Below are 23,080 nucleotides of genomic sequence, written 5' to 3' on the forward strand. Positions count from 1 at the left end.
ATATTTCATGGTACCTAAATTATGGCTTTGAAGCCTGCAGCATTTGGGGGACTTTGTTGTTTTTTTTTTTAAATAATGTCCTTAGGAGCTCTAACTGCAAAGCATTTCCATCATTTCATGCCTTTCAGGAGAGAGATGGCTGTGGGCCGAAAAGTAGGAGTAGAAATAGCTGGATTTCAATCCAAGCTTTTTCCCTGGAATTGAGCGATTTCTCTCTCCAGCCCCCCGCCCCCCCTCCTTCTTTCACACATCAGACAGGATCCAAATGTCTCTCTGTTTGAAGCTGCTGGGTGCTGGGATGGGAGCGTGACGGCTGCGAGCGCCGCGCGCCGGACCGAGCGCCGCCGAGCCCGCGGGGCCGCGGCAGGGGGTGTTTGCTGTGTGCGGCGGGTGACATCTTACATCCCATAGCAGGGGGTGTTTGCTGTGTGCGGCAGGTGACAGTTTATGTCCCACAGCAGGGGGTGTTTGCTGTGTGCACCGGGTGATATTTTCCGTCCCACAGCAGGGGATGTTTGCTGTGTGCACCGGGTCATACTTCAAGTCGCCGGAGCAGGAGGTGAGTGTTGGAGTAGCCAAACCAGTAGGATGGTGGCAGCAGGAGGCTTCCAGCTGATGTGGGAACGGCTGCCATGGGACTCGGTGACTGATGTGAGCTCATACCCAGCTAGAGGTCAGCATTTCCATTTAGATGGGATTGCTGCAGCCCGGCTGTCAAAGGACCGCGGGGTTTGTGCTGTGGTCAGGCTGAGGATGAAAGGTTTGGTGTTATGGAGCTGCTGGGGGACTGGAGGAGAGAAAACCTGTGTGTGGCAGCTGCTCGGTCTGGGATGAGGTGCCTTGCGGGGGATCTGTTTGTCATGATGGGCTATTTGCTAATTGAGTTTTAATGCTTTTAGTGAGATGTCCCATGAAACACACTGGCAGGTCAGTCGGAGGATCCCCTGCCACAGAACCAGCCCGGTCACTTGGGGACAGCCCGGGGCAGAGCCACCCCAGGAGGGACGCCTCAGCATTGCCACCGGTGACATCTGCACCGGTCGCGGCGGCTGGGCAGATGGGTGGACGCAGCCCCATGGCATGGTGCTGGTGGGCGGCGCTGTGCCCATGGCTCAGCGCGCTGCCCGCGCAGCCCGGCCTGCGGCTCCTGCCACTCGCAGAAATGCGATATCTGCAGCGCGAGGTTGTGAAAAGCCTCAGGCCACAAAAAAAAGGAAATGACTTTTCTGGTGTTGTATGTGCGTGTGCATGCGCCGGGCGCTGAGCAGGAGGGGCCGGGTCCCCCAGCACAGCCGGGCAGGAAGCACCCGCCGGGCTGTCCTCGGCACGGCTGGCACGCGGTGCTGCCGGCTCCGTCACCGCGGCCCCCATGGCCGGAGCGCCCCGGCAGCACCGAGCCAGCACCATGTTCCAGAGGAAGCGCAGCGTCTCCTTCGGCGGCTATGGCTGGTGGGTGCCCTTCCTCTCCTCCCTGTCCCCCTCGCTGCGGCAGCGCGGTGCTGTGCCAGGAGCTTTTCTGCCCCCCACGGCTCAAAGGAGGAACCACCGCAATGCTGAGCCCTGGTGACCCCTCGTGAGCCCCGTGGGTGCTGAGCTCTGAGGAACCTCCTGGGGCTCGTGGTGGGCTCCCATGGGCACGTCCCCTGTGAGAGCATCTTGTGGCTCTGCCCCAGCTCCTTTCGTTGCTGAGGACCCGCCACCCGCTCTCCCTCTGCCAGGCAGTGATGCTCACGGCCGCCTTCGGCACCTTGTGGCATGTGCGGGGAGGTCCCGCCTGGTTCACGGCAGGTTCCCGTGCCCATCGGTGCCTCCCTGAGTCAGCGCTGCCCCGTCTGTCCTGGGCAGAGCGCCGCGGTGCCGCCGGCACCCTGGGCTCCGCGGGACTGTTCGCTGCTGCTGTCCCTGCCCTCCCAGACGTGTCCGTCTGTAGGGAAATGGTTTAAGCAAGTGGCACTGTTCTCCCTCTGCCCTTCCTCCGCTTTCCCTCACTCTAAGGTATTTTATGCCCATTCTGAGTCTGTGCTGTGTGATTGTGATCAGCCCGTGGGAACTGATGGCCAAATCGGCAATTCTGTACTGATTTTGGCTGTTTGGCACGGGGGCGGAGGGTCCCTGTGCTGTCCCCTCGCTGTGTGGCGGGGGCTGGGCAGCCAGGGGCGCTGGCCTTTGGGAAGGGCTTGTGCCCGTGGGCTCGGAGCTGCTTGAAACCTGCTGGGGAAGTGCTGAGTAACCGGGACAGGTGTGGGAGGGCAGCGAACTCACCGAGAGCTTCAGCGAAGTCTCCTGGGAGCAGAAGCGCCTCACTGATGCCACGGTTTGTCTGAGCTGGATCTTCGTTCTTTTTGTGAAAATGGGAAGGAAGCACTCTGATAAACTTCTGTACAAATAAGCTTTGTGAAATATGGGCTCGTTTTGTGGCAGAGAGAGATGGCGGCTCTGGGGCAGCTGCTGGCGGGAGCGGTGGCTCCGGGTCCAAACTGTCGGGCACATCCGGGAGCTGCGGGTGGGGACGGGAGCGTGGGGCAGGGCTGTCACCCGCCTGCCAGGGGCATTTGGGGCCACCTGGGCTTTGCTCAGTTGTTTTCCTTCTGCGCTTCGGCGGTTGCAGGGTAAAGATAACCGCGAGCCAGAGCGTTGCGCAGGAAAAGTGTGGTCTGCTGCCTGTTGGGAGGCTGTGCTGCCGTCGCGGTCCGGGCGGGGGCTGCGGGCTTCCCTGTAGATCTGTCAACACGGGGGCTGCACAGGGAGAGAGACGGGGTGTGGGGAGCCCTGTTCTCCGTTCTGCGGGGGAGCTCCCCGGCGGGGCTGCTGCTGGCTGGGCAAGTCACCCCTCGCAGTTTGTGTCACCCAGGGAGCAGCGCACACAGCCGGGAAACCCTTCCCTGGGTGTTTACGGGAAAGGGAGGGTCCTGCTGCAGCCCCGTACCTGCATCTGCATCTTGTCACAGCCACCCGGCCGCGGTGACACACACCCTTCCGGTGGGGACCGCGCGTGGGGTGCCAGGCACACCCCGGCACCGCCCGCGCCTGCAGCCGCCGTTCCCAGCCCCGCGCTGGGCTGGACATGGGGTTTGGTTCTGTCTGCCCGCTGCACCCGCTGCCAGCGCGGTCCCGGCAGCGCCTGCTTGTCCGGGCGCCAGCTGTGGTGCTGAGCCCCCTGCCGGGCCACGGGCACCCGGGAGCTGGTGGCGGGGCGGGTGCCCCCAGTGCTGTGGGACAGGGCTCGGGAGCCCCGGGGCTGCACAGGGGAGGCCGATGGGCGTGGGGTGTTTCACTTCACCCCACCTCGGCAGCGGCTGCAGGGAGGGCCTGACGAAGCGGCTCTAAACTTAGTCATATCGCAGCTGCGGTTTCCCTTGCACAGGGTTTTCTTTCTTGTGTTTCGTTTGTTTGGTTTTTTGTTGTTTTTTTTTTGTTTTGTTTTGTTTTTTATTCAATTGCCTCTTTTTTAAATTTTCCCTCCAAGAGGCCAAATAACATCAACGGATTTTTATTCCCTGCGGTTCCAGATGAAGCCACTTCGGTGCCGCTCCGCACGGGCAGGAGTTGCCACACCACCCGCTGTCCCTTTGGCTCACTGGCATCTGCCACCGAGCCTGGCAACAGCTATTTACACCAGCACGCTTTAATGTTCAGCTTGATTTAATGATCAACAGGGCCTGTGGACAGGCTTGTTAAGCATTAAGTGACAATAGCAGGCGCCCAGGGACTATTTTAGGAGCAGCAGCGAGCGGGCGCTCCAGGGGCGCAGCACGGAGCTGGTGTTTGGGGCAATGCCTGGGGCGGGGCTGCCGGGGCTTTGTGAGCCCATGTCGGTCTGAGGGACCAGGGGCGGGTGATGGCGAGGGCAGCAGGTCGAGCTGGGGACACCCCAGCCATGGGGAGCAGGGACACCCCATGGGGTTCCTGCCGTGTCCGCCCGGTGCTGGCTCTGCTGGTGGCACGGCGTGCCAGGGATCGTCCCCGCCGCGTCACCGTGGGTACAGCCTGCTCCCGATGGAGAAGTTCAGCCTGGCAGCGTAAAGCTGCGAGTAGAAGGGAAACCGCATTTCTGCAGCCTCGCCGTGGCCTGTGTGATCACAGTGAGAAACAACTCTGTGTGTGGTTTGGGGTTTTTTTGGTATTTGGTTTATTTTTTGAGAGATGTAGCATTTATTCTATGTGGCAGATAACAGAGCATTTGCAATGACTGCCAAAAGACATAATTTTGTATTTTGAGACATTGCTATGATTTGCATTAATTATATTGATATGACTCTAACCATAATGATTCTGTGGAGGTTGGCATTTATTAATGGTGCCAAATAAACAAGTGAAGCGACTGGGGCTCCTGGCCCCACGGCATCTGGCCGGCTGGGGGCGATGGGCAGCTCCGTGCTCCCTGTCCAGGGCTCTCGGCACGCGCGTGGGTGCGCGCGGTGGGTACGGGGTACGTAACAGGGTAAATCCCTGGCTGCTGCTGCGCGGGGACAGTTTTACTTGCTTCCAGGCTTAAGTTTGGGTTAGATTTTGGTTGGTTTTGTTTTCTGGTCGAACCTTTCTGTAGCAATCGCTGTGTCAGCTGGAGCGACGGCACCTCCGAAGAAGATGCTGGGGCAGTGCCAGCAGCCCCGGTACCTGTGTCGGGGGGCCAGCCCTCCCGTCTGCGCCCGAGTAACTCGCTCCTCTGCTTCCTCCCCAGGATCGACAAGACGATGCTCGCCAGCCTGAAGATCAAGTGAGTACCCGCACTCTTCTCCCGTTCAGAGCGGTTTCCCCGTGAGACGCGAGTGTGAGCGGGGGCTCTGTGTGTGTTGGAGTTAGCTGGGCTGTCCCGGTCCCAGCTCCGGCAGCGGTGCTGGGCTGCCCCGAGCTGCTGCCTGTAAATTCTGTGGAGCCTGGGGATTTTCATTTTGGTTTTGAATCTTGCAGTCTGGAAAGGGGGTGGTGTCGGTGGGATAAGGGTGCCTGTGCTGTTACTGAGCTCCTGCTCCCATGCTGCACAACCAGGAAACTGATCCCTTCCCTCCCGCCGTGGTGGATCCTCCGGCACCCAGATCAGCTCCCCAGGTCAGAGCTTTTCCAGGGCAAGCACATGTGCGGCTCCGGCAATACCAGTGTAACCGTGAGCTAATATAGAAATATTCTGGCCAAGCCACCCCTGCGCTCAGGTAATGTGCGTGGGTAACGGCTCATGCGCTCTCCCTCTATAATCATCACTTGTGCAAATTATTCATTAATGGAAAAGTATATAGAGAGCCTCAGGGGCACCTGAATGAACCTGCAAGTGCCTGCTGGAAACAGCACAACAGAGACGCTGCTGCTGAGCTCCTTGCTCAGGGTTTTGCTGAACTAATGAGAAGTTTAAATCAACATTTACCACTTTTGGGAGGGGAGGGAAATCTCCATAGACTTTCCTTTTCCTGTGGAGCTGAGAAGGATTTAACTGCTCCTTGTACGCTGCTGTACGCTGTGCCCTGATTTTGTCTCAGGTCCCACGCAGCAATTCTGTGGCAGAAACACCATCTAACCTCCTTTCCCCGCTGTACGGGGCAGTTAGTGCCGCTGCCGCGGGACCCGCTGCCATGGGACCCGCTGCCATGGGACCCACTGCTGTGGGTGCGCTGGGGCCAGGCTGAGGGTCTGGGGCCGCGTTTCTCGCTCTCCCTCCTGCCTGGCCAGAGGAGGGTTTGGCTCGGGGAGGTCAATGAACATCCACTGGAGCAGCTCCATCCCCTCTATTAGCAGCTGATGCTTTCCGCAGTCTCATAACGCTTCTGTTTTGTGGACAGATTGCTCTGTTAAATGGTTCTGTAATTGGGGCCCAGCCAGAGCCACATTAGATATTTGTAAAAGCTTTAAAAAAAAAAAAAAGTTTTGGTTTTCTAACACCCTCTTATTATTGCTTATTATTAGCCTTCTGGCTAAGACATCAGGCGTAGGCAATTTTCTTTGCCTGTCTAACTTGTTAACAAAAAGACAAGCTGCTTTCCTCAAGCCAAAGAGCCCTTCGTGAGCCTTGTGCACGCTGCAAACATCAATATTGACTTGCAGAAACATGGCAGGGGAGGAACAGTGCGTGGTGGTGGATGTGGCCCCGAGCTTTTGGCTGCACAGGGAGTCCCAGGCACGGGGAGGCTGCAATAGCCCCCACTGGGGTGACCCTTCGCGCCCGGGCAAGGGCTGTTTGCTGCGGTGGCAGCAAGTGCCCTGTCCCGGGGAGGCGGGAGTGGCGGGCTGTGTGTCCCGGCGGCTGTGTGTCCCGGCGGCTGTCTGTCCTGGTGGCTGTGTGTCCCGGCGGCTGTGTGTCCCGGCAGCTGTGTGTCCTGGCGGCTGTCTGTCCTGGTGGCTGTGTGTCCCGGCGGCTGTGTGTCCCGGCGGCTGTGTGTCCCGGCGGCTGTGTGTCCCGGCGGCTGTGTGTCCCGGCGGGCTGTCTGTCCCGGCGGGCTGTCTGTCCCGGCGGGCTGTCTGTCCCAGTGGCAGTCTGTCCCGGCGGCTGTGTGTCCCAGCGGGCTGTGTGTCCCGGTGGGCTCTGGGGGGGTGAGAGCAAATGCTGGGATCTTGCACAAAGCCGGTGTTCGGTGGGACCGAGCGCGGCAGCCCCGAGGCTGCGGGATGCTCCCCTGCGGCTGCTGCTCTTGTCAGCCTTTGTGATAATCTCACACACACAGGTGGCACCAGAGGATCAAAGCACTTTTCCCTTTTCTTTTTTAGTTTGGGTTTCATTAGTTCCTATGGTAACCATGAGTGTGTCTGAGGGACTGGGAACCAGGGAGATGGAGTAGATGTTGCAGAGTGGGAGAGCGGCAGGGAGGCGATGGACGGGAGCCCTGGCACCGCGGCCGGGGTCAGCGCGCCCCGTTAGCGAGAGGTGCCGGGAGGTACCGGGAGCGCTGCAGAGGACTGAGCATCCCTGGGCGGCGGCTGCACGGCCGCGTTCTCTGCTCAGCCCCAACGTGCCCCGGAAGCTGCGGTGAGTTGGGTCGGGCTCTGCCTGTGCCCTGCCTGGCCGGGGAGGCCGAGTTTGGGGCCGTGGGGGTGGCTGTGGGCTGCTTGGGGTGCCGGGGCTGCGCCTGGGGCCTCGCAAAGTGCCCAGAGGCAGCACATAGGGATGGGAAGTTTGCGAGAGGGCTTGGGAATACTCTGCTGGCTGTTTTTGGGGGTGCATGTCCCCAGGGGGGTGGCAGGAGCTGGTGCTGGGGGCTCAGGTGCCGGGAGAGGGGCTGGGGCTGTGACAGGCAGAGAGTCACCTCTCGCTTTAGCCTTAGAAAGCAAAACCAGCGATGGAATGGTCACGTCTCTGTGAAACAGAGGAGCCTTGTACACTGCGAGTCAGTGTGTGTACAGCTAAAACTCGCGTGAAAGAGCACGTGATGCTCATCTGATGGTGGGAACGGTGGTGGAAGACAAAGGTGGGAAGAGAAGAGAGGAAAGATTTACTTGACCTTCATAAAATGAGCTGCATCCAGTTTGAGACTCTTTAATATTTGATGGGCCAGAGCTAAGTTAATGGGAAGACGTGGGAATGATTGAGCTTCTTGGCGGCAGCTGCAGGGACTGTTGCAGTAATCTCGGAGGTTTGTGCCGAGGTCCTGTGAAGACAAGGTCTGGAGAGCAGATTGTGTCTAAGTAAATTCCTTTGACTTTATTACCACCTTTAAAAATGGGTAATTACATGCAAATGCGTATTTTGCAGCTATACTTCAGCTGTAGTAGCATATGCGTTGCACTACAAAGAAAACGCTATCAGAAGCGCGGCGGAGCAGCCGCCGGCAGCGCGTGGGGCAGCCGGGCAGCCTTCCCATGGGTTTGATTCGGAACCGCTTGTCTCGGGGCTGCCGGTGCCCCGCAGCGCCCAGCCCGTGCCCTTATCCCGGCGCCGGTGTCACGATGGAAGAGAAAAACCGAGCGTGGGGCTGGGCTGCAAGGGACCCCCGGGGCTTGGAGCAAAGCCCAAAGGTGCCAGCGCTCGCTGCTCCTGGCGCTGCCGCCGTCCCCCGCCTGGTGCCAGCACCCGCCTGCCCCGGGCCGGGGTCCCCGTCCCACTGGGGCTTTATTGGTGTCCGTGTGGTTCACCTAAGCACAGCAAATTCTTCTGACCTTTTCCTGTGCCGTCTTTCTGTCTCCTGGCTCTAATATCACCCGTATTTTTTTGTAAAGTTCCAATGGGAATTTAGCCTGTCCACGACGGGCCATGACCCAGCTGTCCCCTCGCAGGTGTCGGTGGGTTCCCGCAGGGTTTCCCGTGTCCCCGTGGCAGTGGGGAGCGAAGGGAACCTTGAAGTGTTACCATCCCTGTAAAACCACAATTCACCTGGTTTAACATCTCCCCTGCGAAGCCGCTGCTCTGCTCCCTCTCCTGGAGATCCATGTCACACCGTGTGGGGAGGTGACAGCCGTGGCTTGACGTGACATCCCAGGCAGAACCAGTCCTGTGACAGTGGCAGCTCTTGTGCCCGTGTCCCTGCGGTGGCTTGGCCACTGGCTGGAGTGACAAACCCCTCAGGTGCCGGGGAGGCTGCAGGCGAGTGGCCAGGGACGGTGACAGTCCCTGTTGCTGCCGCGGGCACTGGCTGCCGCCGTCCCCGCTCGCCATCTGCTGCCCGAGCGCCACCTCCTGCGGTTGGTGACAGCACCGGGGAACCGCGGCTGCACAGATGGATATCAGCGCCGGCTTAACGCAGAGCCGAGGTGACAGCTCGGCCTGGCAGGACACTGACGGGGAGGAAGGCAAAGCCCCGGGGCTGTTGCTGCTGCTTGGTACCCGCTGTGCCAGCTGGGACGGGCAGCACCGGCCCCGGCAGCTGCCGGCACACAGCGGGGGAGCGGGCCGGGCCGGGGGGTCGGTCTCTGCTCCCCAGCTCCCAGGGTGCCAGGGCGGGTACTGGACCGAGGGACCCGTGAGCAGCATCGCGCGGCTGCTCGCTGTGGGTTGTGTGACAGAACACCCTGCAGGCGGCACTGCTGCGGCCGGGAGGTGACAAACGGGGACACGCCGGGAGCAGAGGGTGGTGGCAGGGATGGGGGTGCAGCCCAAGCAGGGTGCTCACCCGGCAGGGGGCACAGCCAGCCCTGCCTCGGCTGGCCTGGGGCTGCCGGGGGGTTCACCCAACCCCGCCGGTCCCAACGGCTGCCCCGGGGCTGCCGGGGGATTCACCCAACCCAGCCGGTCCCAACGGCTGCCCCGGGGCTGCCGGGGGGTTCACCCAACCCCGCCGGTCCCAACGGCTGCCCCGTATCTCGGGCGCGCAGGCGGGAGCGCGTCCCTCTTCGTGGAAGGGCGGTCACCGCCCGCAGACGCCCGGCCCCGCGCGGTGCCCTGCGGCACGTTCCGCAGCCGCGGGACGGGGCTCCCGGGAGGACAAGGTGCTGTGCGGTGAGGACGGGGTGTTCAGCCATTCCACCCGGTGAGCTTCTCTGCACCACGTTTCGGGGTGGGAACACGCACAGCTCCGCCGATGCTCCTGCCCCGCACTGTTTGCCTGGGCGCTTTCCTCTCCACGGCTTGCTGTGGATCTTTGGGGTTATTTGGGGGTTTATTATGGCAGAAGCCCCAGCTACAGAGCGAGGCCGTGGGCTGGGATCCGCAGTGCAAATGGTGCTTCCCGCTGACACTGCAGGAGCTGCAGCAGCGCGTTCTGCTCCCGTGCTGCCCGGTCCCATATGTTAAAATGTTGTTGTTGCTGTCAGAACAGCCTTCACATATTTAAAGCTAGATTATCCACAATTACATCTGCCCAGAGGACTTAGCAACCCCACGTGGGTCTATTTTTAGCTCTGTTTCAGAACTAACAAACTGGGCTGGTTTATATATCTCTTTTCTCCTCCCATATTTATAGCTTGTCGAAATAGGAGCTGTTTGCAGACAATCAGAAGGCAGCTGCTCGGAAGAATAACAGCCTTCTAAGAGCAAATATTGTCGTGACAGGGGGAGGGAGCCCTAATGCCTGGTGTGATGGAGGCACCACCTGCCAGCGGGTGCCTGCTCCCGAATACCGGGGTGCGCGGGAGGATGGGTTGTGAGCTGGAGCTGGGGCTATGCTGGGGGTTCGGAGGGGCTGTTTTTGTGCTTGGTTGGCAAAAGGCATCAGCCCTGAACCCAAGGGGTACCTGAGAGCCCCACGCAGCGGGGCTGTGTCAACCCAGCGGGTCACCCGCACAGCTGTGTCAGCCCAGCGGTTCACCCCGCGCAGCTGTGTCAGCCCAGCGGTTCACCCGCACAGCTGTGTCACCCCAGCGGTTCGCCCGCACAGCTGTGTCAGCCCAGCGGTTCACCTGCACAGCTGTGTCAGCCCAGCGGTTCACCCCGCACAGCTGTGTCAGCCCAGCGGTTCACCTGCACAGCTGTGTCAGCCCAGCGGTTTGCCCCGCACAGCTGTGTCAGCCCAGCAGTTCACCCCGTGCAGCTGTGTCAGCCCAGCGGTTCACCCCGCGCAGCTGTGTCAGCCCAGCGGGTCACCCCGCGCAGCTGTGTCAGCCCAGCGGTTCACCCTGCACAGCTGTGTCAGCCCAGCGGTTCACCCGCACAGCTGTGTCAGCCCAGCGGTTTGCCCCGCACAGCTGTGTCAGCCCAGTGGTTCACCCGCGCAGCTGTGTCAGCCCAGCGGTTCACCCTGCACAGCTGTGTCAGCCCAGCGGTTCACCTGCACAGCTGTGTCAGCCCAGCGGTTCACCCACACAGCTGTGTCAGCCCAGCGGTTCACCCTGCACAGCTGTGTCAGCCCAGCGGTTCACCTGCACAGCTGTGTCAGCCCAGCGGTTCACCCGCACAGCTGTGTCAGCCCAGCGGTTCACCTGCACAGCTGTGTCAGCCCAGCGGTTCGCCCATGCTGGCATGTGGAGCTCCAGGGCAGGTTTCTGCCAGGCAGGAGGCTGAGAAGGGGGTGGCAGGAGGACGGGACCAGAGCGGGGGTCCGTGTGTGCTCCCCGAGCACCAGCGCTCAGGGAAAGACTGAGAAACAGGGTGTGAGTCGTGTCCTTTCGTCTCTTGTTCCCCGCTGTTGATGAGGGTGCACAGTGTGAGGTGATTTAATGAGGAAGATGGCAGCTTTCAAGCTAACGACTGCATCATTTTCCATCTTTTTGATCTGGAAGAGGCAAGGAAAAAGCTGTAGAGTAATAGAAACCCATTTCTGCACGTGATTGACTTCGGCACATTCCCTGTTGTAGGGATGTGTCACTGAGATAATACCTGTGTTTTAGCTCCACAAATTACATGTCTTTACCCCTCTCACATCAAACACGGTGTCTGAGGGAGACGGGTGATGGAGATGGCGGCAGGTCCTGGGGCGCTGCCGGGTCGGGCTGTGCCCCCCGCACCGGACGGTTCCTGCGTGAGCTGCCCCCCGGGTCCCCGCCGTCCGGCGCAGGATGTCACTGGGTGCGCTGGGACAGCCGGGCAGGGCTGGCGCTCGCAGGGACGGCGCTGGAGCGCTGGCTTCCCGCAGCCACTGGCTTTGGGACACGCCAGCAGCGCCTGCTGCTGCAGGAGCAGCACCGGCCCCGTGTCCCTCCGGTGTCCCCTGCCCTCATAAAGCCTGTGACGGGCGGCTGTCTCTAAGGGCTCCTGAGCTGTCCCCAGCAGCCCGATCCTCCTCCCTGACCCACGTGCTCCTGCGTCCTCCTCAGCGTCCTCGGGCAGGGGCAGCGCTTGGCTGAGGTTGAGGTTTGGCCAATTCCTGAGCCACCCAGCTGGATATTGGGGGCATTTGATTAGAATAACAGGTCCAGGGATGGTGTTTGTTCTGCACGAGGAGCTGGGGAAGGGCCGAGGACTAAGGAGGGTGGCGCTGGAGCGTCAGGAGCGTGGCTGATGTTACTTTGCTCTGCATCCTGAATCTGACTTTATTAGTGATGTTAATGATAAATGATGGCATTTAGTTCACTGATTTGCTAGTAAAATTCAAAGGATCTGCTCATGCTGTGAAGACTTATTTCCTCTGCTGATTTGATCTAATTTAATTGAATACTGAAATTTTGGAGCTCATCTCTTCAGAAAGCCTGCGTTCACAGGGAAAAATGCCCCAAATTATCAAGAATACAATTTCCATATAATTGTGCTGCTGTCACAGGCACGACTCCCTTGCACTGTGTTTAACCATCAGAAGTGACACAGTCCCCCGGGGGGGCAAACAAGCAGGGGCTGACGCCGCAGCCGGGGTCGTGCCCCCCTCCCGCCGCAGCCCCGTTCGGCTGCTCCGCTGCCGGGGCCCCATCACGCGCCGGGGCGCTGGAGCCGCTCTGCTGGCGGGGCCGAGCGCTGGGCACCAAAACGCCGCCCTCTGTGCAGTCCTGGGACGTGTGTGACGGGAAGGTACTCGCTGAGAGCTGCTTGGCAAAGCTGTCTCTCTAGAGGATGCTGAAGGAGGAATGGTTCCAAAAATAAAATCAGGAGAACCTGTAGATAGATGTATAGATGAATGTCGATAGGTATCTGTGTATCTTCTCACATGAAGCAGATCCAGCTCTCTGAGCCCCCTGGGCTAAGGCTTTTATACAAACACAGAGCAGGGAACTGGATGTTCTTGTCTGGCCCAGCGTGTTTGATGGGGAAAGGGTTGCAGCAGCAGCCCTGGATGAGCAGCTTTGGCCCCCAGTTATTTTTAGGTTGTCTTTTCTGATCACTTGACCTACTGAAGTCTCTTCTCTCAAAGCCTCTGACCACAGACGGGGTGCCCACGTGCTCACCCGCCACCTCCCAGCCTTGCGGGTGCCGATCCCCGGCGCCGGAGCCGGGGCTGCTCTGGTGCGGCCGAGCCTGGGCTGCCTTCTGCAGCCAGAGGTCGTTCGCTCCTAATGAGGTTTTGTTCTTTCAGTGCAGCTTTGATTGCTTTCCCCGCTCATTTCCTGGGAAGGCTGATAATTGTGCTGGGGAGATGAAGCTGTGCTCGGCCGAGTCAGGGAAAAGGTCGATGCTTGTGTGCTCTTGTGACGGGCTCTGGACGGGAGCACTGGCTCCCTGTGGAGCCGGGCAGGTGGACTCTGTGCACATCGCTCCTGGAGCTCTGCGGAGGAGCCCCGCGGTGGGGAAGCTGTGCCGGGGAGCTGGGGGTGCCCCGTGCCTCGCACGCACCAGCCCCCTTCCCATCAGCCCAAATTCACGGGTGCTGGGGCTGCTGGTGCCGTATTGCACTTGTCTCGCACTGTTTCAAGAGACAAAATTGAAGCGCCGGGGTGGAGGAGCCGGCTTCGTGCTTTCTTGGTGTTTCGTCTACGTCTTTCTAACTGAAGTCATCAAATAAATCTCTAATCAGACTACTTAGAGCTGGATGCTGGATGTAACAATCTAAAACTCTATTTCTCATGATGCTTCATATAAAACTGTGTGCACTCTTATCCTCTTCCTGCAGCACCATTTGAAACGCTGTAATCGCTTTCTCCCTGGTTTCCCAGCTCCTAAATCCTTTTCTTTGTATGCCAGGAGAATCGGAATGTGACCGCTCCTTTGCAGAGAACTCGTTACTATTTTTGTCTTTCGGTCGTGCTGCTTCGGCTCCTTTTGTTCCCCTCTGGCTCCTGGTCCCTGGCGCTGGTGCAGCTGCCCGTCCCAGCGCTCGCGCCGGGCAGCACGGGCGGGGAAATGCCTGGGGGTCTCTGGGCGAGCGCTGGGGGCGTGGGGAAGGGACCTGGGGCGGTGGGGAGGGGTCCCGGGCAGAGCTCTCGGCTCCGCACCGGCGTGGCGGGGACACGCTGCCCGTGCCCAGCCCGGCCACGGCAGGTGCCCGGCATAGCTGGTGTATTTCTGGCTCTGTCCCTCGTGAGCCGGGGAACCAGAAATATCTCCCAGAACGGGAGGCGCGGGGGGTGTCGGGGATTTATCCTGCGCCATCTGACGAGGCTGTGGCTCGAGAATCCCTGAGTCACCAGAGCCGGGCTCAGCCGCACCCCGTGCTCCGGTGTGAGCCGCGGGACCTTCGCGGTAGGAACGTGCCCCCGAGCGGCTCGGGAAGGGCGGTGGGCTGCTCCGAGCCTGGGGGTCATTTGATCTCACTGCAGCATTAGCATAAAAGCCAAAGTTATTCCATAAATATATGGCTTCTTAATAATATTAAGTGTCATTCACTCACAGGAGATTCAGTAATATCAGAGATGAAGGCTTGATCTTGTCACAATCTGGTATTTTCAGATCCTTCTTCCTTAGCAGAGTGTCCAGAAGAAAATGCCAAGTTTGGCATAAATGAGCCAGCCACCCAAGTGATTTATTAATCACGGCGTGTAATTGTCCTAACCTGCCGTGAGCTCTGCCCAGCCCCTCGGGAGCCAGCTTCCTCATTAGCTGCAAAACTCTTCTCTCTGAAGCAAAAACATCAGGGCACTTTTAAAGAGACATTTATTTCTTCATAAAACAGGGGCAGCTGCTTCACTCCTCTGCTCCCCCTGGCATCCCCAGCATCCCGCCCCAGCCTGCATGGAGCCTCCTGAGACGGCAGAACACAGAAATACAGAGCAGCTTTCCCAGTGCCCCGTGGCAGCCGCCAGCGATGCCCTCGGGAGCAGAGTCCCTATGGCCAGCACCCGAGCACCCAGACCCCCAGGAGAGCCCGGGAAGGCGTCCCCGCCGCCCGATGGAGCTGCCGTGTGCTGGGGGCAGGGGGCTCCGGTGTGTCCCCGCCGCCCGATGGAGCTGCCGTGTGCTGGGGGCAGGGGGCTCCGGTGTGTCCCCGCCACCTGATGGAGCTGCCGTGTGCTGGGGCGGGGGGCTCCGGTGTGTCCCCGCAGCCTGTGCTCTGCGCAGGAGGGACGCGGGTCCTGGCACGGCTGCGGCCCCGGAGCCCAGCTCCCAATCCTGCCCTTCCCAGCACCGGCCTCCTGCAGCCGCTCACCATTTATTGTCTTGCCCTTGTCCTATAAATTACACATCAGCTGCTACAGAGTCCAGAAGCAATTGATTACAGCGCAGCCTCATTTGCCGTATTTGGGTGGAGAAGCAAATATGGCTGAGTGTGTCTGCTTAAAGTGATTCTCTATTTCCAAATATGAGAGAATTGAACATCTTTAAAGATCAATACAAAGCCACTTCAGCATAAAACAAGAGGAGATTAATACTTAACTTGTCTGGAAGAGGGGAAGAGAGACAGTGGAAAACGTCTCCAGAGAGAGACTCAATGAAATTTGAAGCTGCCTGTTTAATGTGAGAGGTAAAAGGTTTAAAATTAAAAACCCCTCCCCCTCCGTTAGCTGGAAGCTAATGAGGTGCTGGAGAATTGGTATCACTTGGCATGGAAATAGGCTCGAATTTATTTCTGTTTTCTCTTTTTCCTGTGCCTGAGAAGTTTGTCAGACTGACGATTTCTGTTTGAAAGGAAGCAGCCAGGTGTTTTCTGCAAGAACAGAGAGGGTTGTTGGTCCAACAGAAGCTGAGGTGAGAGGCTCCGCGGTGGGAGTTGAGCGCCCGCGATGAAGGCAGCACCCGGTTTAACACAACTCTTGCCTCTTACCTGCCCGCGTTCTCTCACCACCACATGCAGTTTGCAATTGACCGACGTCGTCCTGAAGAGGCAGGAATGCATTTTGGGGTGTTTTGAGGATGGGTTGGTATTTTCTGTGTGGGGAAGCGGGGCCCTCGACCCTCATCGGCTGGAATTACTGTGCTGGAAAGACCCGCTGCTGCTGCCGCCTTCCCAGGGACCTGCCGGGATCTGCTGAAATACAACAATACTAATCTTGGGTGTAAGTTCAGGTCTTGACTCTGAAGAGCCACACGTGCTGTGCAGGTCAATACGGATGGTGCGATGACGGCTGAACTGCCATCGGGTTCTTCTGGGGTGAATAATGTGGCATGTTCACAAAAAATAACATTGCACATTTTTTCATCTGACTTACAGTAGGATGCATAAAGAGATTACAGTGATGATGGGTTTTTTGGTTGGATTTCAAGAATAGATCCGATTAGAGATTGTGCTGAAACATTTTGATGGAAACGGCAGAGCTAAGGTCGTGTCGATCACGGTAAGCATGGCACGGAGGCGGCGAGAGCAGCTGCTCCGCGCCAGATGTGATCTGCGGCCCGCGCGAGCTGTTCGCTCCCGAGCAAACACATTTATTACAGACTGTGCCGGGAGAGCCCCGCGCACAGTTAATGATTGACCGCCCTGGCCCGGGGTTTCCAGGCCGCTCGCGCTCTGCTGCATGCAAGCCCATGGGCGTTGCTGCTGCCCCGTGTCCCACTTGGGTGGGATGCTCGTGGTGGGGAGGCCGTGGGCGGCCCCGCAGCCCACGCGTGCCCCCAGCCAGCCGCCTGTTTGCAGCAGGGGCCCCGCAGAACCTGCCCCTTGCAGTGGCAGTTGCCGCGGGGCCGCTGTGCGGTGCTGCGCGCCGGGAGGCCACGCTCCCCGCTGCCAGGCCAGGCTGGCTGAAGCACACCGGGGAACGGTTCCGTGGGCTCGGCCAGGCTGGCTGAAGCACACCGGGGAACGGTTCCGTGGGCTCGGCCAGGCTGGCTGAAGCACACCGGGGAACGGTTCCGTGGGCTCGGCCAGGCTGGCTGAAGCACACCGGGGAACGGTTCCGTGGGCTCGGCCAGGCAATGCCATAGATTTTGATTTCTCTGGGGCTGGCTGTGAAGATGCAGAGCACCAGTGGGGTCTGGGCAGACGCTGACGTTTCAGCCCTGCGCATGCTGGAGTTTCGCCTGCGTGTTCTCATACGTGCCTGAAGCACGGACTGCTTGCATCCCTCTAACCGGGAACATGCTCAGAATGCTCTAGCTAGTCCTGTGTCTAATTCCCGTGAAAACTAAACTCGCAGAGGAGGAAGGTGAGATGGGAGGGGTGGGGGGGCAGAGACACCCGGGTGTTTTATCACCATGGCAACAAAGACTTCCAGGGAAAGGTGCTGAGGTTGTGAAGTAGATCATTTACAGTTTACTTAATTTTATATGTATATATTTCCTGGAACAAGCTGTGTGCCAGCTCCCCTGTGGAAGAGCAAGCTGCAGGGCTGGTGCTGTCGTGCTGCTCCCAGTCCTGGCTCCTGCAGCTCTGCAGCGGGAGGAAGGGAGAGCAGGGAGAGAGGGAGAGAGCTCATCTCTGGCACCGGCACAGCGGGCGCCGCGCTCGGCCCAGCTCAGAGCTGTCCTGTACAGGGAAGATTTGCAGGTGTCTTGGAAAAGACAGAACAAAACATTTGCAGGACAGGAAGGAAACCCTTCCCTCTGTGCAGATTTTAAAGGGGCTGTAATGTAACTTCCCCCGTTTAAAGAGCTGGTGTATGGGTGAGGGCACAGGCTGTTTTCATTAAGACGTCGGCGTAGTCACCATCCCTGCAGGTATTAAAAAGACATGTAGATACGGCACTTGGGGACATGGTTTGGTGGCACTTGGCTGTGCTGGGTCAGTGGTTGGGCTCTTTTCCAACCTAACTGATTCTGTGACCGGGGTAACGCAGCATCAGTGGGGACACCGGAGCTCCGGCACAGCGCATGGGTCCCCGGTCACCCACCGTGCCCACGCCGCAGCTCCCTGGGTGACGGGCTTTGGGCACAAGGGGCCAGGGGGGCGTCCCCGTTCCCGCGGCCACTTCTGGGGGCTGGCGGCCACGCGCTGCTCCCCGCCTCGCGCATCCCCGCGCATCCCCGCGCGGCGGCGGGAGCGCGCAGGGGGCGCGGGGGCGGGCGCGGCGCGGCCGCAGGTGCGCGGCTCGGGCCGGAGCGGCGGCGGCGATGTCCCGGGCGGGCGGCAGGATGCGGTCCCGGCGGGCGGGGATCCGCGCGGCCGTGGTGCTCATCGGGCTGCTGCACCGCTCCCGCCGGCAGAGCCGGGAGCAGAGGTGAGGCGGCGCCGGTCCCTGCGCCGGACGGGCGGGCAGAGCCCTCCTGCCGCTCGGCAGCCGCGGGGCCGGGGCTGGGGAGAGCCGGCGGGAGCGGGGCTGGGGGCGCGGGGAGGGGGGCGGGAGCGGGGCTGGGGGCTCGCGGGGGCGGCGGGAGCGGGTTCGCGGCGGCTCTTACCCGGGCGGACCCGGGATGGTCCGAGCCGGCAGCTGCCCCGGGGCCGGAGCGCGGGGTCACCGCGACCCGCACGGGGTGCGGGGGTGCGGGCAGGGGCTGCTCCTCCGCTCCCCCGGCCGGTCAGCCCCGACCCCCGTTCCTGCTGCTGCAGGGGGGCGAGAAGGACCGTTCTCTGCCAGGGATCGTCTCGCTCACAGGACTGCTTTAACTCAGCTCAACAGCTTTGTCTCTTCGCTCGGGAACAGCTGACAAATGGTTTCATCTTTCATTGACTAAGCCACGGATTGTACTTTATGTTCAACTTTGTGTTTTGAGGAAATAGTGTGTTTGCAATATTGTGTTAGCTGGCATCTGCTCGGCTCCGCTTCTCCCCCATCATTAACAGGAGTTGCTGTTGGCTTCAAAGATTTACCCTGCTCTGATTTATGCTGCGTGTCCTCGGTCAGGGAGTTCTCTCTCCAGAACTGTGCTGCTCTGGCAACTTTGCTGTTAAAAATAGTAAGAAATATGCATCCAAACCTCAGTGGTGTGCACACTTCTGGTTCGAGGTGAAAGCGACATGAGCACTGCTGTGGATTGAGGGTTTGGGGTTTCTTGTTTGTTTGTTTAATTTGTGGATTTGTACCAAAACCATATGAATGAAGAACTGGTTGTTTTCAATCTTTATTGTAAAGTATCCCCCAGTCTGTGAGCCTGAAAAATCAGAGTAAGATCAGAGGTCCATATCCTCTCTTTTGGTGCTGCCGCCTTACATGCTTTGCCTTGAGAGCAGGATTTAGTGATGCTTTTGTGACTTAGTGGTGGCCTTCCTGTACAGTTCATGTGTTTCTGGTGTTGTTTTGTGACATTTTCTTCTCCTGCGTGGGGTTTTAGGTAGATCGTCAAAGCCGGACAGCTGGTAAAATCAGCCCTCAGGTCCTGATGGTCATGAATTGTTCGCGCGGGCTGGGCTGTGGGGGGCAGGGGCTGTGCTGGGGTACCCCAGCAGGCTCTGCCATTCCCATCCCTGCTGTTACCCCTCTGGCTTTTGGCTTGTTGAGCCCAGGCCCATCCCTGCCGTGGCTCTGCCCGTGGGCCCGGGCTCCAGCAGGTTTTGGAGGGGCTGGCTGTTTTGGGGGTGGCTGGGTCCCCCATGTTGCCCCAGCACTCTGTGATCCGGAGCCTCTTCTCCAGCTCTCGTGTGCTGTGTGTATGGAGCTGTGTCCGAGTGCTGGGGGTCTGCGCCACGGGCAGGGGCGCGAACCCCCTCCGAACATCGTCCCTGCAGAAACTCCTTGGCCATCCCGCGTCCGCCTGCCAGGGAGAGAAGTGCTTCACAGCACACTGAGCAGGATGTGTCCCAAAGTGTTGTCTTGCCCCTGGGTGCCACATTTCTATGAATGAGCTCTGCGTGACACTTAAGGGCTGAGAAGAACGTCTGGCTTTGAACTCTCGCAGAAGTCGAGTCTGCCCGGTGATGTGTGAGTCTGGGTGGGTTTATTTTTTCCCCACCGTCATGTGCTGAGCACAAACCGCTCAGTGTGGCTCTTGCTGCAGGGTTTGCTGAGGACAACGAGACCCACACAGCCATCTCAAAGGGAGAACAAGGCCCTGAGGAGGGTTTTTCCTGTCTGTTCTGGACTGAGAAGCCTTCATGGGAGTGATTGCAAGAATTCAAGCAGTGCTTTACGATGGCTGCTTCTCCTTACGCAAGCTGCCAGGGCCATCAAAGTGACATAATCTGCAGGAAAAGGAAGGGACTGCTAGCGGCGGCGTCAAAAGGGACTCTGTTCTTCCACCTGCTCCTATTTTCTTTTTTTCCTCCTACATTTGGTCTTTGTTCTGCATTTGCAGTTGAATTTTGCTTTACATGAGCCATATGCAAGCCTGGCAGGATTGGTGGCAGCTGCGGAGTCCCTGGTGGCCCATGTCCCCTCCTTGTTAGCAACCCAGCGAAGTGCAGCACAAGAAGCCAACCTCCCGCGCCCCCCTCGCAGGGCCGGGCGCCACGCGCTCCCCTGCCCGCAGTCGGTCTGTCCGTGCCCGTCTGTCCGTGCCGGTCCTGTGCGCTGGGGCTGGAGGGGCAGCAGCTGGGGCCTGGGGGGGCTCAGGCTCTTCCTGCCTCTGGTCCCGCTCCAGAAACCTTGGATTTGGAACTGGGTGTTTGCACCTAAATCCATTTTCCTGAATGTCCTGCACACAAGCCAAGTGGTGTGACGGTGGCCGTTGTCTTGGGGGTCAATCCGGTCGGTGCTGTGATGTAGGTACACCCCTCCCTTCGCTTGGTCCCAGCTGTGCTCTGGGCAGTCGGGAATACGGCCAATGTCTGTTGTCACCGCGGTTCATTCGCTGCTGGGTTCAGTGAGGGGTTCCCATGGACGTCTCCCTGAGCCACCAGTGAAATCTCTGTGCTGTTCAAGTTTTAACCCCCGTTGGTTCCAGTTCACCAGAGCAGCATCCTGTGCGTTTTGGGCCTCTCCCCTCTCCCCACCTGCGCCCCGCGCGGATGCTCAGGTGGGGACAATGGCCCCTGGTCGTTCGGAGTCAGTTCTGCCTGTGGCTGGAGCTGCTGGTTTCTGGTTCTCTGCAATTCACACGTTACTGAATCAGCTCAGAAGGGGCTGCCCAAGGCTCGCGGGCTTGTGGGCGTCAGGACTCGGATCAGACAAGCTTTTGGTTTTAAAAGGTTTGTGAGTGCCCTGGCTGTGTTACCCAAATGCTGCGGGAAATCAGTGTGTCCTCTCTGCTCCTGCAAGGGACATCAGACAACAAAATCTGTAAATGACAAAAATCTCTTTACGCCGCTATTTTCATATTGAGCTCACTTTCCCAGCAGAGCAAGCGGGAGGTCCTTGGCCAGTGGGTAAGAGCCCAGTGTCTGTGGAGGTGCAGGCAAAGCAGGAGCTGCTCCTTGCCATCCCGGAGCAGGATGGGCAACGATCCCCCAGCCAGCGCAGGCGCCGCTGCCCGCACGGCCCAGGTGCTTCAAACCGTTCTCAACAGTGCTCTCTGTGCAGAGGAGTAATTAAAGCCAAACTCCTTGGCAGTTAAATGTCACCTTGCTCTGCGCAGGGTCTGGTTCCCGCTGTGGGAGCCGCGCTGCGCGGAGGCTGCGTGCGCGCAGATGCAGGCTGGCAGTTTGCAAACACACAAGTTATTGCAAGGAATCTAGACCGGAAAATGCTGCGCTTGTTCTTCGCTGACTCTCGGGGTTCAGTGCAGGAATGTGGCGCTTCGGGCCGGGCCGGCCTGACCCGGGACCTGCCGGTCAGTCAGTTTGTCAGGGAAGCTGCTGCTCGGCAGCTCTGCCCTGCGCCTGGTTAAGCCGGAGCAGCGGCAGCGCTGGGTGTGCGTGGCCAGGAGGGTGGCGCCGGTCGGTGTGGGGTCTGCGGGGCGCAGGGCTGTGCGGAGGCAGCGGAGCCCTGCGGCAGCGCGTCCTCTGCAGCCTCTCCGGGACGGGCGATGATGCAGCGAGATCTCGCCTGCCTGAGGCCCCGGATTGGATGCAGAGCTGTGCAAAGTCAGGGTAAGGTGCCTCGTTCAGGCGCTCGCTGCAGATTTCCAGGTGTAAATTCTCAGCGCGGTGCCCTTGTCTCTGTTGAAAAAAAAAAAAACAACCAAAACATTTTTGGGATGGTTTTTTTTTTTTGCAACTTAAGAGCAGCCGGCTGGGGGCTCACAGTGGCCTCGGTGCGGGGTGTCAGCAGGGCTCCCGGTGGCCTCGGTGCGGGGTGTCAGCAGGGCTCCCGGTGGCCTCGGTGCGGGGTGTCAGCGGGGCTCCCGGTGGCCTCGGTGCGGGGTGTCAGCGGGGCTCCCGGTGGCCTCGGTGCGGGGTGTCAGCGGGGCTCCCGGTGGCCTCGGTGCAGAGTGTCAGCGGGGCTCCCGGTGGCCTCGGTGCGGAGTGTCAGCAGGGCTCCCGGTGGCCTCGGTGCGGGGTGTCAGCGGGGCTCCCGGTAGCCTCGGTGCGGGGTGTCAGCAGGGCTCCCGGTGGCCTCGGTGCGGGGTGTCAGCGGGGCTCCCGGTGGCCTCGGTGCAGAGTGTCAGCGGGGCTCCCGGTGGCCTCGGTGCGGGGTGTCAGCAGGGCTCCCGGTGGCCTCGGTGCGGGGTGTCAGCGGGGCTCCCGGTGGCCTCGGTGCGGGGTGTCAGCAGGGCTCCCGGTGGCCTCGGTGCAGAGTGTCAGCGGGGCTCCCGGTGGCCTCGGTGTGGAGTGTCAGCAGGTCTGGTGTCCAGGGGCTCGGTCCCAGCCCTGAGCTGCAGCCGTGATGTGGGACCTGCCTGTGGGGAGCGGGGATGAGGGACCCCGGGGGCAGGCGAGCGCCCAGGATCCGCTCCCTCCGCCCTGGGACTGGGGCTTCACCCGGGCGCTGTGGGGAGGAGCAGCAATACACAGCCCCCCGTGAAAACTTCAGATGCTGGCCACTTAATATTAAATAAACTAAAAAGGGAGCAGCTGGCAAGGTGATGCCCATCAAGGACAAAAAGAATGATGGCTCCAAAAATAGAGGCTGTTAATTTACAGGATAGTCTTTGCTGTCCTTCTCAAGGTTACTGCATCTAGACAGGCTGAACTTGTTGCTGCAGTTTTGCACCTCCTCAGGCCAGCTTGCATCTGCAGAATTAGGTGTAGGCATAAAGGTAACCTGCGATGCTCTGTGTTTAATTTACACAGTGGAACAAAAGGTAGAGCTCACCGCTTGCTGCGAAACACTTTGCCGTGTCAGATAATATGTTGACATCTCCCCTTCCCACGCGTAATTTATATGAATGTACCGTGTCAATTTAGAGTCTGTCTGGTAAATCAGACGAATAAAACAAGAAGGTGGGATGCATTACAAGTTTTTCATTAGGCTCTCGACTGAGGAAGCGGGAGGGGGGTGTGTGCCCAGAGGTTTGGCTGGCAAGCTCGGGGCTGCAGGGGTCTCGGGAGCCCTGGCTCTGTGCTGAATCACAGTCTCAGTGTGACCGTGGGGTTTGCCAAATTCAGGATATGAATTTGTAGGCGCTTTGGGGATGCAATCAGGGATGCTCTAAAGGCAGCAGAATGACTCCACCTGCCCTGGTTGTGTTGGGAACTTGCCAGCATTACAAACCTGGTGCACACACACCCAAATGGGGTAAAGTCCCCGTGTGCTCCTGCTTTGGGAGAGGCAGGGGAGCGGCCGCACGGGCTGAGCCTTC

General features: G+C 59.6%; 2 protein-coding genes across 8 annotated transcripts in view; one reads left to right on the forward strand and one right to left on the reverse strand.

The window, feature by feature from the left end:
• Positions 1-1,182: 1,182 nt before the first annotated feature.
• The window catches only part of RAP1GAP2 (RAP1 GTPase activating protein 2), a 44,771-nt gene continuing 22,873 nt past the window's right edge, over positions 1,183-23,080 (forward strand). For 3 of the 6 annotated variants that reach the window (XM_082068182.1, XM_082068183.1, XM_082068181.1), the window contains exons 1-2: positions 1,290-1,449; positions 4,682-4,717. In XM_082068182.1, the coding sequence (XP_081924308.1) occupies positions 1,370-1,449; positions 4,682-4,717 (116 nt within the window). In that variant the 5' untranslated portion in view covers positions 1,290-1,369. Of the gene's footprint in view, positions 1,450-4,681; positions 4,718-23,080 lie in introns of all 6 variants that reach the window. The other 3 variants (XM_082068184.1, XM_082068180.1, XM_082068185.1) reach the window with 3 other exon arrangements.
• Positions 4,129-8,943, reverse strand: LOC309447499 (uncharacterized protein). Of its 2 annotated transcripts, none has more exons than XR_014185620.1 (2): positions 8,294-8,943; positions 4,129-7,586 (listed from the first exon to the last, which is right to left on the reverse strand). XR_014185620.1 is itself a non-coding variant. In XM_082068186.1 (2 exons), exons 1-2 carry the CDS (start codon positions 8,888-8,890, stop codon positions 7,726-7,728), a joined length of 927 nt encoding a protein of 308 aa, XP_081924312.1. In that variant the 5' UTR covers positions 8,891-8,943; the 3' UTR covers positions 7,600-7,725. The 2 variants fall into 2 exon arrangements, 1 of the variants encoding a protein (XP_081924312.1); XM_082068186.1 differs by lacking the exon at positions 4,129-7,586 and adding an exon at positions 7,600-8,055.

This window comes from Streptopelia decaocto, assembly GCF_964273445.1.
Source record: "Streptopelia decaocto genome assembly, chromosome: 18".
NCBI lineage: Eukaryota > Metazoa > Chordata > Aves > Columbiformes > Columbidae > Streptopelia > Streptopelia decaocto.

Excerpts from the sequence above, each read along its gene's own strand:
- LOC309447499 (XM_082068186.1), bottom strand. The coding sequence starts at position 8,890 with ATGCTGCTCACGGGTCCCTCGGTCCAGTACCCGCCCTGGCACCCTGGG. Across the intron at positions 8,056-8,293 it reads CAGGGGAGATGTTAAACCAG|GTGAACCACACGGACACCAA; the intron begins GTGAATTGTGGT and ends TGCTGTGCTTAG.